Source organism: Epinephelus fuscoguttatus, linkage group LG24 (assembly GCF_011397635.1).
Source record: "Epinephelus fuscoguttatus linkage group LG24, E.fuscoguttatus.final_Chr_v1".
NCBI classification, from domain to species: domain Eukaryota; kingdom Metazoa; phylum Chordata; class Actinopteri; order Perciformes; family Serranidae; genus Epinephelus; species Epinephelus fuscoguttatus.
This window is the reverse complement of record NC_064775.1, coordinates 14,379,483-14,396,349: the sequence shown is the minus strand read 5'-3', so window position 1 is coordinate 14,396,349 and position 16,867 is coordinate 14,379,483. Positions and strand designations below refer to the sequence as shown.

The following is a 16,867-nucleotide window of genomic DNA, read 5'->3' as shown; positions in this document are numbered from 1 at the left end:
CCTATTTGTCTGCTCCATCTCACTCTTCATTTCCCCCCCTCTCCACCTCTTCATCTTTCTGTACATCTTTATACATCTTTACACCTCCCCACTTCCTCTCTTTGCCCTCTTATCTTTCCTTCAAAATCTATGCCTTTCTTTTCCATCTCTTTTTCTGTCTGTCTAATTCTCAGAGGGAAAAGGCCTGCAGTTTCCTCTACTCAGATAACTGGGGGGGGGGGGGGTGGCGGCCATTAAACTGACTGAGATAATAATATTACCAGCCATTACTCCAGGAAGCTCACTCCATCCTGCTGCGATTCAGCGCGATAGCATGACACTGACCTCTTCTTAACTCAGCTCGAAAGGTCAGCACTGGTGGATCTAATTTGTGACTTGAGATTTGGTCCATTTTTTACAGCACTTTCATTGAGAGGTTCTGTCTAAATTTAGCCGTCAATTTTCATTCCGATGCTCACAAATTTCCGAGAGTGACTGAAAGAACAAGATAGGAGATTTGTCTTCTCCTTACTGAAGGGTGACTACATCTCCCTGCATACCTGGTAGGGCTTGGGAATCCCAGCAGGAAGAAGTTCTGCCTGCACTGCTGCCTCTGAGAGCCTAACCTCAACATGTGATGACTAAATGGAGGGATGAGCAGATGAACGGACAGATGGTGATTAGGTGGATGCTGAATTGAAGTTTTATTTCAAACTCAGCTTTGGGAACATAAACTGTTAATGCTTTGTGTGTCAAAGGTCTTAAGATGGTCCGTTACTTTAATTCTATTACTGAAGAAGTTGTGATGCCAGAAAATGCATTGCTCTGTTCCAATCTTAGGTTTACTGCAGAGAAGGGTTGGGTGTCATTGTGGAGGACATAGCCACCGTGACATCACCCACTTGTTTGCACTCCTGTTTTGAAATCTCCAGTTTAAAATTTGGGCCATTCCCACCTTGCTTTTTTGGAGCTAGAATTACGCATATTTGAACAAAATGGCAGAGAAAATCCTAACGCTAGCTGCTACCGTAGTTAGCAAGGTGCATTAAGGGCCTGCAACTGTGATAATAATAATGCTAATATTTATTTTTGATAGTGGAAAAATAAACCTTAAACTATTAAAAAAATGTTAAACTGAGTGATTGCCGGGAGGAGAGCTGCTTGAGAGACAGTAGCAACTGACAGTTTGCTGATCCGGCAGGGAGTTGGGACGGTCCAGGGTCAGACCACCAACGCAAGGTACTGATATGCAGCCCTACTACAGAGCAAATCAGGTAATATTACTTTACTGATATAACATTCCTGCTATATAATAGTTGATATTGAAAGTGCTCTTCATCAGCATTCAGTTGCAAATACTGTATATTACAGCTTTTTCCAAAATTCTAGAGGCTCGAGGCGGAGATAAAATTGTTTATTTTTCAAAGTACTCCCACACAACAATGCCACTCCACAAAAAGAGGCTGACCTGAAAAGGTATTTTCTGTCTAATACAATTTCAGGAGCAGTAAAGCTGAGAGGTTATTGTCTTGTGGCAGATCTTTTCTTTTTTTTATTATTATTTTTTTTATTTTGGCTCTCTGTGCCAAAACGTCTGCTGATATAATCATAATATTTACATAAATTTGCAGCATTTTCTCCTCTTAATCACGCCTTGTGATTAAAATGGTTGTGATAATCTGCTCCTCCAGGAAACCTGCTCGCAGTTTGTGGCACCACTGAGAGGAAAATATGCTCTCAAACTGTTCGTTATCCAATTTAAAAAGTAGAATCCGAACAGTGATTCTCTTTTTAACTATGCTGGTGAGCGTGTGTGGATACTGGTTAGCGCCTTCATTTTATTTTACAAAAGTACAGGGATAGATGGAGTTTCAAACCTCTCTCTAATGTTTTTCCTTTACTGCTTGTAGAGATGTAAGAATGAGGTGTCCTACCTGACCCTTCATTATCTAAAAGATCTCCAAATCTCTGCAGAGTTTCTTTGATTAATTCTGTTCTTGCCATACAGTGCTGATTTAGGACAACTTAGTGGATATTTGATAGCAGGGATCATCCCCTCTGTTTCTTTCATCCCCTTCAGTTTCTCTGGGATACTACAACAGACAGAGGGCCCTGCTGGGAATTCCACAAGCTCACTTCGTAATCTTGATAAAGTGGCAGGTTGGCAGAGTGGCGGGACGGAAGTGTTGATGCTTCGAAGGAGTGCAAATTCATTTTGTAACTAGGTTAGAGAATCCTGTTCTGGAGCTGATAATATGCAGTGGACAAACAACTGCAGTAATTTAGCTGTATGATATGCAATACTACAGAGCCTACTTGAGTATGATTATGTAGTGTGGGCACTACCACAACAACAAAGCAATGAAATGTAAATGTGAAGCTCTATGACCAAGTGAGTGTACAGCACAGACACAATGCATGCATAGCAAAGGCCCATGGGGAATCAATCATGGCATATTGCTATCATGACCACATGAAGCAGTCATGGTAACAGTGACGGCAAATTGCACAGACACAATGACAAGAATCACTGGCATGAAGCTGCCACTATCACCATTCAACTAGTTCCCATGATCTGTTACCACAGAAACAACAATGGCACATTACTATGGTAACAGGACGCCGAGCTTCTATGACAATATCTAGGGCACATTCATTTTGGTTTCTTTCCTTCCTTTCCTTTCTTCTGTTTCCTAGAGAGATGGCTGTTATGACTTGATTTAAAGTGGGACTAGACAACTGTTATAATTGTTGGCGCCTCTGTCACAAACACAACTGGATCACTTTCCATTTTTTTCCTCACAGCCTGGCAAATAGTCACAATAATACCGGGGGTTTAATTATAAATATTAACACAGTTACCTTTAAGCTTTTCCTCACAGCAATAAACAAATGTAGTATCGCTGAATGGTGAAAAAAACAGGAAAGGATAAACAATCCTCAAAAATATCAACCTTAACAAATCTAACTGAAACTACATCTTGTGCTGCGGCTCATAATCACAGCAGCTCTGATGACATCACTCAGGTGAGACAAAGAAAATTACAATCAGAATGAAGCAAATAAACCTGTGCTGCAATACACAGGCAAACTTATTACATAACAATGCGTGCTTTCTAACATGGGATAGCTATCAATAGCTACCATGGAAAACGTGGTATTTCTGAAAGCGCTATCCACTTCCTGTTTTGGATGAGTAATGGTTGATGCGCGTCCTTTGTGCTGCACATGGAACCTTCATTGCACAGACAGCATTGCATAGTGAAAGTGAGGTTTAGGGGGAATAAATCTAAAGGTTGATGGTGTCATTACTCAATAGCCATTACATTGTACAATCAACATTTTCTTCATAATGATCAGTTAAGTAAAAAGCTTGTCTTTTTCCACTTTAATAAAAGTGATGAAATACAAGAACTGTTTCGGAGAAAATTCAAAAATCAGTGAGGTGTAGCAGTCCCACGTGGCACCTTTAGTGACAGTCAACAGAATGCAATGGCAGGAAAGACTGACAACGTGTGTGTGTGTGTGTGTGTGTGTGTGTGTGTGTGTGTGTGGTTCCACCCGTGTCTGTGTTTGTGTGTCTAACCTGCTGAGAGAAACGCTGCTGGGTCTGGATCTGGTAGTGCTCCTCTGTTGTCACCCGGGAGATGCTGGCTGTGGTCGCCCGTGGCAGCGTCTCCACCTCATGGATGGCTTCCATGGAGACGCTTTGGGGAAGCACCTGGAAGAGTGATGTCACGTACATGATGACACTCTTCTTGTCAGGGTGAGGTACCGCCACATCTGAAGAGTGGGAAGTTAGAGAAGGAAAAAAAGTCATTTTAAATTTCGAGGGTAAACCCTTCAAGATTAACTTTCTTGTTTTTACGGGAGCTTTAGACACAGAGGAAAGTTACATTCACATAACAAACAAATAAAGAAAAACAATGAGGAAGGAAAACCCAAAACCACACATCATTTTTAATACCTTCATTAAATATATATCCAGTCACAAAAAAATCAATTCAAAATAGGATTTTAAAAAATGGAGAGGGACATGTACTCAAAAGAAATTATGCAAGTCCTCCAAATTAAACTGATTTCCTCAATAAAACCATAGCCCAGCATTTTAAAAATATCTTCTCTTAGAACAGTTAAAAACAGAAAAAAATGTAGAGAGAGAGATCACATTTTAAATTTACACACATTTATATTAATTAATTCCATAGACCTTATGAAATAATGGACGTGGCCGAGTTTGGCATTTTGTTCAGCTCCATCTCAGGTTTTTGAAGCCTAAAGTGAGCATCTGTGGAGAAGAAGGTGGCGCTAACCCTGATGCTAGCTGATAGTTTAGCCTCAAGTGGCCATTAGAGGAACTACAGTTTTTGGAACTCTGCGTTGGTTTCATTTTTCAGCCCGGGAGGTTGCCTCTTGGTAATATCAGATAAGCTAGCAAGGAAGTTCTAAAGTAATATAAATGAGCAAGTTGAAACTACTGTTTGGTGGCTGATCGACAGGAAATCCATCTGCAACAAGAACTACGTGATTCAGTAATTGTTTAAGTAATTTTCTCTGGATCCACTTTCTAAATGTGAATTTCTTAACTAAATGTTTTTTTGTTTTAGACTGTTGGTTTGACAAAACAAGAAATCTGAAGATGTTGACTTGGGTTTAAGAACATTTACGTAGAGAGGCATTTCTTAGTATTTTCTGTGGATTAATCAGAAAAATAATTGGCAGAGTCGTAAGTTGCAGCCCTAGAAAACAAATCTGAATCCATTGAGGAAGCTGTTTCAGTGAGACGGAGCTTGAAAATGAATTCAAGTATATGATGGCCTCTTATAGGGCATCCAAGAGGCTGCAGGGTAAGGCAGCCGATGTCTCGACTGCAAAAACAGACATTTTTCTTTGTGCTCATGAATAGCTGTAGGCCTCTTCTTATTTCCCATAGCATCAGTGTGCATCCGCCTGTCTGCCCTCAATCCTACAGCTAAATTAAGTCCGAGCAAAGTTTTCCAACAGGTGGAGGACAGATATAACAGCGATAATTTCAGGAAAGGTGGCCAAGAGCCTGTGGCCCGGCCAGTCAACCTGGGGCAAAACTAATAGAGACAGATCACAGCAGCGCTGAGACACAGCAGATAAATGAAGAGATAGAGAGAGGAGAGAAGAAAGAGGGCGAGCTGAGGGAGAGGAGGCTGAGAGCAGAAAGGGAGGAAAGAAAGACAGACAGAGAAAGACGCAGAGTGCTAATGAACTGATGGTGGGTACGTGGTTAGCTCACGACTGTCGGAATAATGAACAAGAGAGAGGAAGACGAAGACAATGGAGAGGAAGAAAAAGACAGAAAGAAAAATAGCCAGATGCAAAGCAACAGAAATAAGTGTGTGCCAAGAAAGATATATGTGTCAGTGGATAGATAGATAGATAAAGCTCGTCATATATTTGGCTGTGGAATACTGATTTATCAGCATCACAGAAATCTGAGGATGTTATTGTTTGTCTGAGGAAGACAAACAGCTCCGTAAATAATGCAACCAGCTGCAAGTCTGTGTCTGAGTGTGTGCACATCCCTCACTTGTGCAGTCCACTTTGTTTTTCCATCCCATCATCTCCATTTTAGTCATTCCACAACAGCTATATGTGTGTGCGTACCTATGAGGGACTGTGGTCGTCTTTGTGTATGGATGTTGGAGTGTGTGTTTGCATGTGTGGATAATTGTGTTTGGGAGTACAATTTTTTGTGTGTGTGTGTGTTTTTTGTGTGTTATGTTATGTGTGTGTATAAGCACGTCAGATTGCCAGACTGTCCTCCAAAACACGATCATAAAGGTCATTTTTCCAAGCAGCAATTACAATCTATATTTAGGCTTACTGTTAGGTGTTTGTTACAATATCAATCAGAACATTTTATTACATTTTTTGGTCAAGTTATAATATTACTGGGTTTTCTGACATTTTCGATCAGATGAAGTAGACATTTTACTACATGCTACATGGTCATATATGAGCTCTGTCCATGGGTAGGAGCGTTAATTTTGGAAAAACTCCTGAGTGTTGTAATCAAGGGTAGAAACACATGACCTATGTATGGGCTGTATGGGTGGAGAAGTTGTTGCACAACGCGTTTAGTGTCCACATTTATGCTTATTGATGTGTGTGTCTGCATGTCTTTTTTCCATGTTGCTTCACAGGTGTCTATATGCCTCTGCTTGTATGAGTGTGTGTGTGTGTGTGTGTGTGTGTGTGTGTGTGCGTGTGTGTGTGTGTGTCCCTGCCCTGCAGTGATTACATCTGTCTCTGTAAGCACGCACTGTAGAAATGTCATTAGTTTGGATTAAAATAGCTTCTCAAATAATTCCCTAGAAAATATTCGGTTTCCTCCGTGATATTTAACTTATGATTGAGAAATTCTATTCTTGTACAAAACAAACAATAATATTCCATTCATGACTTCTCCAAGTTGCCACGACCCGTGCGAGGTCACATAAAACTTTACAGAGTCGCAGCTCGATAGAAACATGTCTAACCAATATTCCACGCTGTGCTGATGTGTTCAAGGACTATGTGAAGAGTGTGGTTTCCAAAAAAGATGGAATTTGAGACCCAAGCTGCAGCGCAGCAGCTGGATGTCAGCTTTGATTCCAGGCTAAAGAAGTGAACAGAGGAACAAAGCAAGACAAGACAAGAAAGAGGAGTGAAAAGGAAATTAAGTGGGAGAAGCTGGAGAGATAAATACACAATATATATCCAATATATAAAATACAAGGATTTGTCCCACTAACAACTGCAAATGACCAGGTGTGTTATCACATCCCTCCCAACTCAGTTTTAAACTCCCCAGTGTACTGGCTGAATAGTGTTTACTGAGCTTCTACCTAATGTCGACCAACAACAATGAACACAACAGCTGTGCACGTGACTGGCGAGCATGCCAAACGTTGGGGTCAGTTCTGTATCCTCTGCCGGCCGTGTGGAGATCTATAATTCACAAGGACAACACAGTCTGTTTGAATCATATAATCACTAGTACACATGTGAATTACAAATTGGTGCTACTGCTGCTGTTGACTAACACAGCCCGAGGGGTGTTTTTCAGCCTAACATGCTGAATGATGGTCTGAGCTTCAACTCAATTTTATTTATTTCACCCAAAAACACTAATCACACATTTGTCTTGTTCCCTGCTATACCCTGTGAGCATATATGTAGTCTGAAAAGGGAAGTGGTCTTTCATCTGGCCTTAAACTCGAGGGGACAGAGTGTTTGCAGTCAGGGCCCACAGCCACTGAAATGACCTGCCCAAGTAAATGAAGCTGTAGATACCCACTTTAGAAACTGGTGTGCGCACCAGTGCACATCATTCATGGCTTATTGCCCTTTGTCCTGTGTGTGTTCTGTGTTTTACATTTAATATGTAGTCATTGGTTATCTGCTGTGAACCCGCACAGGACTCACTGGAGAGTGAATCCCTGGGGCACCAACTTGTATTGAAAAGTGGTGGGGATAAAAAAGACCTTTTAAATTGTCTTCAAAATATGTGATGTTGGGGGGGGGGGGTATCAGTATGAGGCCCAAGGAGATAATTACAGCAGGTTGGGGGGAAAAAAGCACAACAACGCATCAAAAGGGTCTTGCAGTTCAGGCAGCAGGTGACAATTCAAAATACAAAACTAGAATGAAATGTAATACAGTAAGGCTCTCGGGCATTCTGTATTGCTTCAAATATTTATCCTCCTGTAGATGGACCTTTCTCATTTAATGTTGTCTCTGCTAAATCAACACACATGCAGACATGATTTACTCCTACCTCCTCTTTTGTCAGGGGAAGTCACTTTTTTAAATGTGCACATGGCACATATTCACATCAATGACAAATTAATTTGTTTAAATTAATTTATAAAGCCCTGGATTTTATTAGCTTTTATGCGTTGTCCGGTTCACAGGGAGAGAATGGAAAACTTGAGCATGAAGAAACTGTGCCAGCACTTTGTTAAAGCTACTGATCAACGCATGTGGATTTTTGGGTTATTTTAGAATCAGTAGGGTAGGGGGGGATTTTGTTGTAGCTGATTTTACTTCTTTGTTTCTTCGGTCTTTACATTGCATTGTAAGTTTTCCTGATGTGCAAATGAACTCTTGTCAAAGCGTTCTCATTTATTAACATAACATAACACAACAAGTTTTCTCTTTTTGGTTAGTTGCAGGGAACAGCAACTAATGAATGTAGTAAATATATTAGTAGTATTGTAGTATTGAAGCCATTTCAAATAAACTGAATCATTATGTATCAGTTAAATTGATATTTTTGACATCAGTGCAAGCTGTGTATTTCACAGAGCAATTCTAACAAATTGTGCTTTATGTCATGACCCATCAAGCTCCCTGATTTCATGTTTATTTGTCATCCTCGTGTTTCCTGTTTTATTTTGGTAACCATCGTCTCGTCTCATTTCAGATCCCACGTTCTGTCAAGTTTTCCTCCTCTGTAATTACTTGCCCTAATGTTTACCTCCGTCTCATTGTCTCTCTTGTCTTTGAGTATTTAGGTCCTTGTCCTCCCCTCCTTTGTTGCCAGATTGTCTTTACCTTTGAGTGAGAGTTGCAGCATTTCCTAGTGTTTCCTGTGAGTGTATGGTTCAGTTTTTGCCTTTTGACCATTTGTCCTGTGGATTCGGATACTTTTGCCTGTGTGAGTGATTACCCGTGTACCAACCTGAGCCTGATTAAAGACCCTGAACTTTTATCCGAGTCTGTGAGTCTGCTTTGTGGGTCTGTCTCCAGTTTGTGCTAGAGACTTTAAAAGCGATGGGGACAAACTCGACCATCCATTTTATGGAGTGGTGGGGACATGTCCCCATTGTGAATGACGCCTATGGTTCATCCTGATAATACAAAAAGAAATACTTTTGTATTATATAAGTTGTGTGCGATTTTTGGATGCCAGTAGGAGGCTTACTGACCAGTGAGGTTACTGTTCCTTTCAAGTATTGCCAAGCTGTCTATATAAGAAGCCAAGATGTTGCTGCAGTGGCAGAATAACTAAAATGTTATGAGTAAAGGCAGCCCCATTTCTCACATCAGACATTGACTGTTCTTGCTTTGTTTGAATTGGCTTTTCCTCACTGTAGCCTTAAAGAACTGTAATATAGTTTTGTCAGGGTATATTTCCAATATCTCCTAACCCCATGACCTTACATCTACCCTAGTCAAAAGTACATTTTCAGTACAAAAATATTTACAACTATAATATAGTTTAAACATTTTGTTTACAGCTTTGGTAATAATCCCCCTCTAAACAGCCAGCAAGTGATTTAACTGGAAGAATAAAGAGACATGAAGAAAATAAAAAAGCCAAGGGAACAAGGCTGAAGTTTATGATTACACCAAAGTATCCATCATCACGGTTTGACGGCTAGCAAAACTACTGATGGCATCACAGACAATGAGCTGTTTCAAAGGAGTAAACTTCAAACAAGCGTCCAACTTCCTAAATCCTGACAGCTCCTCTTCACTGAGATATGAGCCAAACAATCCTCAGACAAACACAACTTGAAATCCTTTATAGCATGAGAAACTGTTCAAAAAGCCCAGGTGGGGGGTTAATGGGTTTTTGCGCATTGATGCACGGCATAATAATGATACACGTTCACCCCACTTGCTCAAAACTGGCTATTGTTTATAGTAAGATCAATGGAAATTCATCTGCCGTGATGTGTCGTTTCAAGGCTTAAGCGAGCTGCGAGGGATTACAACATCCCCTATCGTGCTGGCTCAAAAACTGAACACAGCACTCACAACAGGGGGGATTAAAGGGGAATGCCTCTCAATTTCTGGTTTCACATTCAATCAAGACCAATCCTAAAAGCCCAGTCAGACATGTACGTGGCAAGATATTAAGAAAATTGATAAAATACTGCACACGTGGAGAGGAAACATTTTTACCATATGAAAAAAACAACCCTAGTTTATTCTATGGTAATATGAAAAATATAAAATGTTTATATAAGGATACATTGAAAAAAAATGCACAGTAAATAAAAGACAAGGAAGGACAAAAATAAAGGAAATCCATACAACAATGTGTATTGTATTTAATATTTAACTGAATTTCTTTATTTGATCTGATTTATTTCAGCATATTAAATCTTCCAGTTCATCACAGCTCATACACCTTACGCAGCTAGAATGCTGCTTACTGGGTATTGTTTACCTCAGTTCCTGAGTTAGTACCATCCTGATAAATTTAGCTTTCTACATGATGCACCTGTGAATAAAAATGCACAACTTCAGTAACATTTTTGCTTTTAACTGGGAGAAGCGAGGGCCAAGTTAGAATTTGCATTAGCAGCTAACACTAGTATTACTTACCATATATTGACTGCTCCTCTCTGTAACCTGGTTTTTGATCTGCCTCCATAATTTGCTATTTGATACACACCACCCACCCCAACATTGATGCAAACCAAGCGCCCCCTCTCATGGCAACAGCTCTTCCTGATGGCAGCGGCCCCCCTTGCAGGACACAATCTGATCAAGCATCTTCAAGATTTGCTGTTACCCAACATCGCAACTCACAGGACCCAAGTATCTGCCGCCAACACCCCGGTTCCAGATACCACGGGACAATCCCCACAGGACAAGTCAGGGCCATGTCTGATCTACCTCTGGGGTATGGCATGTCTCACAGGTGCTCATTTTGATTTTTATCTAGGGAATTTGGAGGCAAGGTAAACACCTTGAGTTTTAGCGGTGTGGCATGACACACTGTTCTGTTGAAGGGGCCACTTCCATTGGGGAGTGTCGCTGCCATGAAGAGGTATACTTGGTCTGCAGCAGTGTTTGGGTGGGTGGTGTGTGTCAAGTGGCATCCAGATAAGACAAATAGTTACATGATCAAATTATTAAGAAGTGGGAGAAGACTATTTTAAAAGAAATAAATGTCATAAAGAACATATATATTTGTCCTCTGATGAGGAGGGTGACAAAAAAAAATCATTTTTTAATATTAAATGGTTTTATAATAAAAGGAAAATTTAGATATACAAACTTTATTCAGGACTGTGGCCCTTTCACTTACATTGATCGATCACTTTGCCTTCACCCGACTATCGATCTCTCTAGTTTTCTAAGAGGCAATATCACTGACAATTTTCCTGGTAAGTGTAGTAAATCTAGGCCCGTGTTTGCAAAAAACACCACCAACATTTATCACAGAGAGCTGCCCACCAAAGACAGTGTTGCAACAAACTTTGACCCAGCTTTATTCACTTTACCCCTGCCTGACAGTTTTTATTAAGAGTGTGTATACTGGTCTTAGGTCACAGCAGCAACCCTGGCAGTGATGGATGCCACAAATGTCAACAAATCTGGAATGAATACACTTGTTAGGAGGTGTGTTATTTTGTACAAAATCAAAGGGCTTTTCCAGGGAGGTGAGCTCGGTCAGTTTGTGCATCACTGATCAAGTCCTTCCACCAAGGTGACCACAGTTATCACTATAGCAACACCCAATCACAGCATGACACATCAAGTTAAACTGGGCCAATTAAGGTGCATGATTGGAAGGCGTGAAATGCGATGAGAGCCGTAACTCACCTCAAATATTCTTCTCTGGAAATATTGTGTGTGTGTGTGTGTGTGTGTGTGTGTGTGTGTGTGTGTGTGTGTGTGTGTGTGTGTAAGTTACCCTCAGGGTCCAGCAGTCTCTCTATCCCCAGGTGTTGTTCTGCCTTATTAAAGGCGTGTTCCAGTCTGTCGATCGCAGACGTCTTCTTCTCCACTGAGCTCCAATCAAAAAGCTCAGGTCTGCAGAGGCAAAGGGAAATCAGCAAGGATCACTTACACATATTCTCCGTTGCTCAATGTAAATGCTTCAGCACATGTTGAGTAAAAGGGGACAAAGAGCATTCTTTAAGTAAAAAGACTGACATTGCAGTAATGAAAAATGTTTTTTTTTATTACACAGCCTTTAGATTAATTTTCTTAAATGTGAAATACACTGTAATTAACTTACTTCAGCTGATGCAGTCAGGTTTATTTTTGGAGCAACTTTAAGTCAGCAAACATGTGACCATTTGTTGCACAGTGATTCTAAGCTGCACTCTCCAGTCAACCACCATTAAACAGTGAAATTAGACCATGATAATGCAAAGCAGTGTGTTGATTGTGTATGTTAATTGATTTAAACATTTGCTCTGTGAAATCTGCTGTAATTCCACAATCAGTAAACAGAATGCTATTGGCATGGAGCAGCGGAGGAAATGATCTGCAGGGTGATGGCTTTGTCGTGTGTGTGATCTTCCACTCTGTATTCTAGTAAGGACACTGCAAACAGATGTTCTTTCAGCTAGCCAGGATTTAATTCATAACTACATGAGACCAGGCTTGAGACCAAGACTCTCGTGAGAAACCATAGAGGCAGATAAACACTGTTTCTCCTCTACATGTTATGTATTCACCCAGCTTTCATCCATTATCCATTCATTGATTCATTTAGTTATGTATTTATTCATTCATTTGTTCATTTAATCATTTAGTGTAGCTTTTCTATGTAATAATACAACTTCACTACACTACATAAGAAATTATGCTAGATATATAGATATATCCGAGGAAGTATCCGAAGTAAACAAGTTGCATTACTGCAGTAGCGTCTCCCTACAATACACATATGTTTGAATGCAAGCTGTCCTACGAAGTGTAGAATTTTCTGCTTTTACTTCTACTTTCTACTTTAAATGCTACTTTTGACAACATTGGGAACAACCTATGTAGTTCTCAGTTGCTCCAACAGTAGTGGCAAACTTGGAAAAAGGATTGTGAAACAAGTAAAGTCAGCTAATGTACTGTAACACTGCCTTGCTATCTTAGCTAATGTTAGTGGGCTAACATGACTGTCTAGAGGCTGTGGTGGTCCCACAGAATAAATTAAGTCAATCAAGTAACAGTAGCAGTAAACAGTAGCTGCTCTAACTAAGGCAATGACCACAAAGGAAAACATTTGGCTGGCATCACAAAACGAACAGGCACAATATTGTCTGGTGTTTCGTTCTCAGCCGAATGCGTGGTTGCTCGTAATAATGACAGCTGTTGAAAACATGATCAGATTTAAGTGTCCTTGTAAAAGCCCCAATTTTTCTTGAATCAATTTTAAACACTCATCTGTGTTTATCAACTTCGCCAACCATTTACGTAAGTTAAGCAACGACAGATACATATGGCTAAAGTCACCAGTTAAAGCAGCTGTTAAACCAAAACACCAAGTCAATAATGTCTACATTTTATGCCACAGTTTGTCATCAAGTAGTTGAGATAATCTGAGTATCTGCAAGCTTTGCTGCTGTTACTGTCAGCAGGCAGCCGCAGACACTGCCACTTGCCACAGTGATGATAGCCGTGCAAGAACACACAAATTGGTTGCCAGAATTGTCCATAGGCTACAGTATACTGGCTCACTGGCTTGGAGTCTTTTTAGTGTCCACCTTATAAACAGCTATGGTTTTAATGGCTTCCTATAGCCGTGCACCACTAATACCAACTGGCACTACCTGACATATTCTGTGTCTTTCCTTTTCTATTTCTCTTTTTCCTTTTGTGAGTAGTTAGTACTAATTCTCCACATCCAAGAATATAAATGTAATAAAATGTGTGAACAAGACCTCAGTTTAGGCAGCCAAATAAATTTCATAATGCGTCTCCCTTTGTACGCCCTTGACATTTCCCTTTCCTTTTCCACTTCCTTTTGTCTGTTGCTTTGTTTTCTTTCTATTTCTCTCTCTGCTAACACACACACACACACACACACACCAGCACACTACCTATTGTACAATACCTGTGGCTGTGGATGAGGGCATTGAAGGCCAATCCATCATTCCAGCTACTGGAGAAGTTAACCACATTGACCTGAGGACAGAGATAATGGATATTAAAGGGCCAACCTGCGAATGCAGTATGACACCGTCTGTTGAAACACGATTGCACCAATACTGGTTTCCATTTTCATGGGTATATTAGAGTGAAGGCATCTTTTCTCTCTCAAATTGCCAGTCTGAGCTTTTAATATATGACCTGACAGACTGCAATGGCTAAAAATGGCTTTTAAACATAATACAAAGCTGCATGGAGCTCTGGAAGTAATAAGAAGTGAGGGAAGTGAGGACACAGTAGTACCTAGAGGCAGCCCTGATATCTAACAACGACCACTGTTTGTGTCGGCTGCAATGACGATTGTCTCCAGCAGATGTTAGTGGCAGTAGCTAGCTAACATTAGCTAATTCAACTATGAAAATGTGCTGACTTTTTAATGTCAACTTGGTTTAAAACAAGAACCCATGACATGATATTATGCTAAAGAACACTAAGTAAACCATAGGTAAACACTACCATAACATGTTAGGCTCCTTACATATGGCTTTACATTAAAGACTAACTGATGAGTTTGGCAAATGTTATGCTAAAAGCGGCAACTTTTAGCTTATATTCAGATCGTAGCATCCTGGCTCCCTTGCAGTGAATATTTCTATCTGAAGAGGATTTTTTCTTACATAACCAGTAACCCAAAAAGTTATGTAGTAAGCTAATAATATGCTCCTTAGCTATGGAGGTAACCCACGTTATAACTGTAATGTTAGGTAGCACGCTAAGCTAGTTAATGTTAGCCAGACAAGCTAACGTTTGTAGCATACAGTACAGGCCAAAAGTTTGGACACACCTTCTCATTCAATGCGTTTTCTTTATTTTCATGATTATTTACATTGTAGTTTCTCACTGAAGGCATCAAAACTATGAATGAACACATGTGGAGTTATGTACTTAACAAAAAAAGGTGAAATAACTGAAAACATGTTTTATATTCTAGTTTCTTCAAAATAGCCACCCTTTGCTCTGATTAGTGCTTTGCACACTCTTGGCATTCTCTCCATGACCTTCAAGAGGTAGTCACCTGAAATGGTTTCCACTTCACAGGTGTGCCTTATCAGGGTTAATTAGTGGAATTTCTTGCTTTATCAATGGGGTTGGGACCATCAGTTGTGTTGTGCAGAAGTCAGGTTAATACACAGCCGACAGCCCTATTGGACAACTGTTAAAATTCATATTATGGCAAGAACCAATCAGCTAACTAAAGAAAAACGAGTGGCCATCATTACTTTAAGAAATGAAGGTCAGTCAGTCCGGAAAATTGCAAAAACTTTAAATGTGTCCCCAAGTGGAGTCGCAAAAACCATCAAGCGCTACAACGAAACTGGCACACATGAGGACCGACCCAGGAAAGGAAGACCAAGAGTCACCTCTGCTTCTGAGGATAAGTTCATCCGAGTCACCAGTCTCAGAAATCGCAAGTTAACAGCAGCTCAGATCAGAGACCAGATGAATGCCACACAGAGTTCTAGCAGCAGACCCATCTCTAGAACAACTGTTAAGAGGAGACTGCGCGAATCAGGCCTTCATGGTCAAATAGCTGCTAGGAAACCACTGCTAAGGAGAGGCAACAAGCAGAAGAGATTTGTTTGGGCCAAGAAACACAAGGAATGGACATTAGACCAGTGGAAATCTGTGCTTTGGTCTGATGAGTCCAAATTTGAGATCTTTGGTTCCAACCGCCGTGTCTTTGTGAGACGCAGAAAAGGTGAACGGATGGATTCCACATGCCTGGTTCCCACTGTGAAGCATGGAGGAGGAGGTGTGATGGTGTGGGGGTGTTTTGCTGGTGACACTGTTGGGGATTTATTCAAAATTGAAGGCACACTGAACCAGCATGGCTACCACAGCATCCTGCAGCGACATGCCATCCCATCCGCTTTGCGTTTAGTTGGACGATCATTTATTTTTCAACAGGACAATGACCCCAAACACACCTCCAGGCTGTGTAAGGGCTATTTGACCAAGAAGGAGAGTGATGGAGTGCTGCGGCAGATGACCTGGCCTCCACAGTCACCGGACCTGAACCCAATCGCGATGGTTTGGGGTGAGCTGGACCGCAGAGTGAAGGCAAAGGGGCCAACAAGTGCTAAACACCTCTGGGAACTCCTTCAAGACTGTTGGAAAACCATTTCAGGTGACTACCTCTTGAAGCTCATCGAGAGAATGCCAAGAGTGTGCAAAGCAGTAATCAGAGCAAAGGGTGGCTATTTTGAAGAAACTAGAATATAAAACATGTTTTCAGTTATTTCACCTTTTTTTGTTAAGTACATAACTTCACATGTGTTCATTCATAGTTTTGATGCCTTCAGTGAGAATCTACAATGTAAATAGTCATGAAAATAAAGAAAACGCATTGAATGAGAAGGTGTGTCCAAACTTTTGGCCTGTACTGTACGTCAAAGAGTTCTTCTTCAACTACGGTCCATTTTGGTCTGAGAATTTTTAAAAAATCTGACACATATTTACAGAAATATATTGATATAATATTTTTAGTTATATAACACTGACACTGTCATTTCCATTGCCATATGTCACATTTTTTATAAAATATGTTAGCTTGCTAATCCTAATGTCCGTTTTAGCATTAGCATTAAATATACACAAAATACACACTATAAAATGTTTTCTTAATATTTGTCCATTCAAAGAAAATATGAGCTGTTTGGAAAGGACAGCCAACAAAAATATTTCTTATTTCAACAAAAAATTACCTCAGTTTTTTTTCTTATTGCCCTCCATGAAGCTAACTGTCCTCCTGCTGTGCGCTCTGACTGTCACATGACTATTGCTGTGGTCACCAAAAGACTTCCCTGAATTTACATTTGGCACAGTGTGGAGGACACGACAGTGACTCCAGGGGACAGGTATTCTTTTTGTATCAAAAGACATGAAATACAACACATGATGTATTTCATTAAAATGGGCATTTATGTATTAATTGTTTCTGAAGTTAATATTAGATCACAATTAAGGTCAAAATTAA

General features: G+C 40.3%; 1 protein-coding gene across 12 annotated transcripts in view; it reads right to left on the bottom strand.

Annotated features, from left to right (window-relative positions):
* The window catches only part of dmd (dystrophin), a 360,279-nt gene that overhangs the window by 188,534 nt on the left and 154,878 nt on the right, over positions 1-16,867 (bottom strand). For all 12 annotated transcript variants that reach the window (XM_049569632.1, XM_049569640.1, XM_049569631.1 and 9 more), the window contains 3 exons: positions 13,796-13,866; positions 11,651-11,769; positions 3,566-3,762 (listed from right to left, as the gene is read on the bottom strand). In XM_049569632.1, coding sequence (XP_049425589.1) covers positions 3,566-3,762; positions 11,651-11,769; positions 13,796-13,866 — 387 coding nt within the window. The remainder of the gene's footprint in view (positions 1-3,565; positions 3,763-11,650; positions 11,770-13,795; positions 13,867-16,867) is intronic.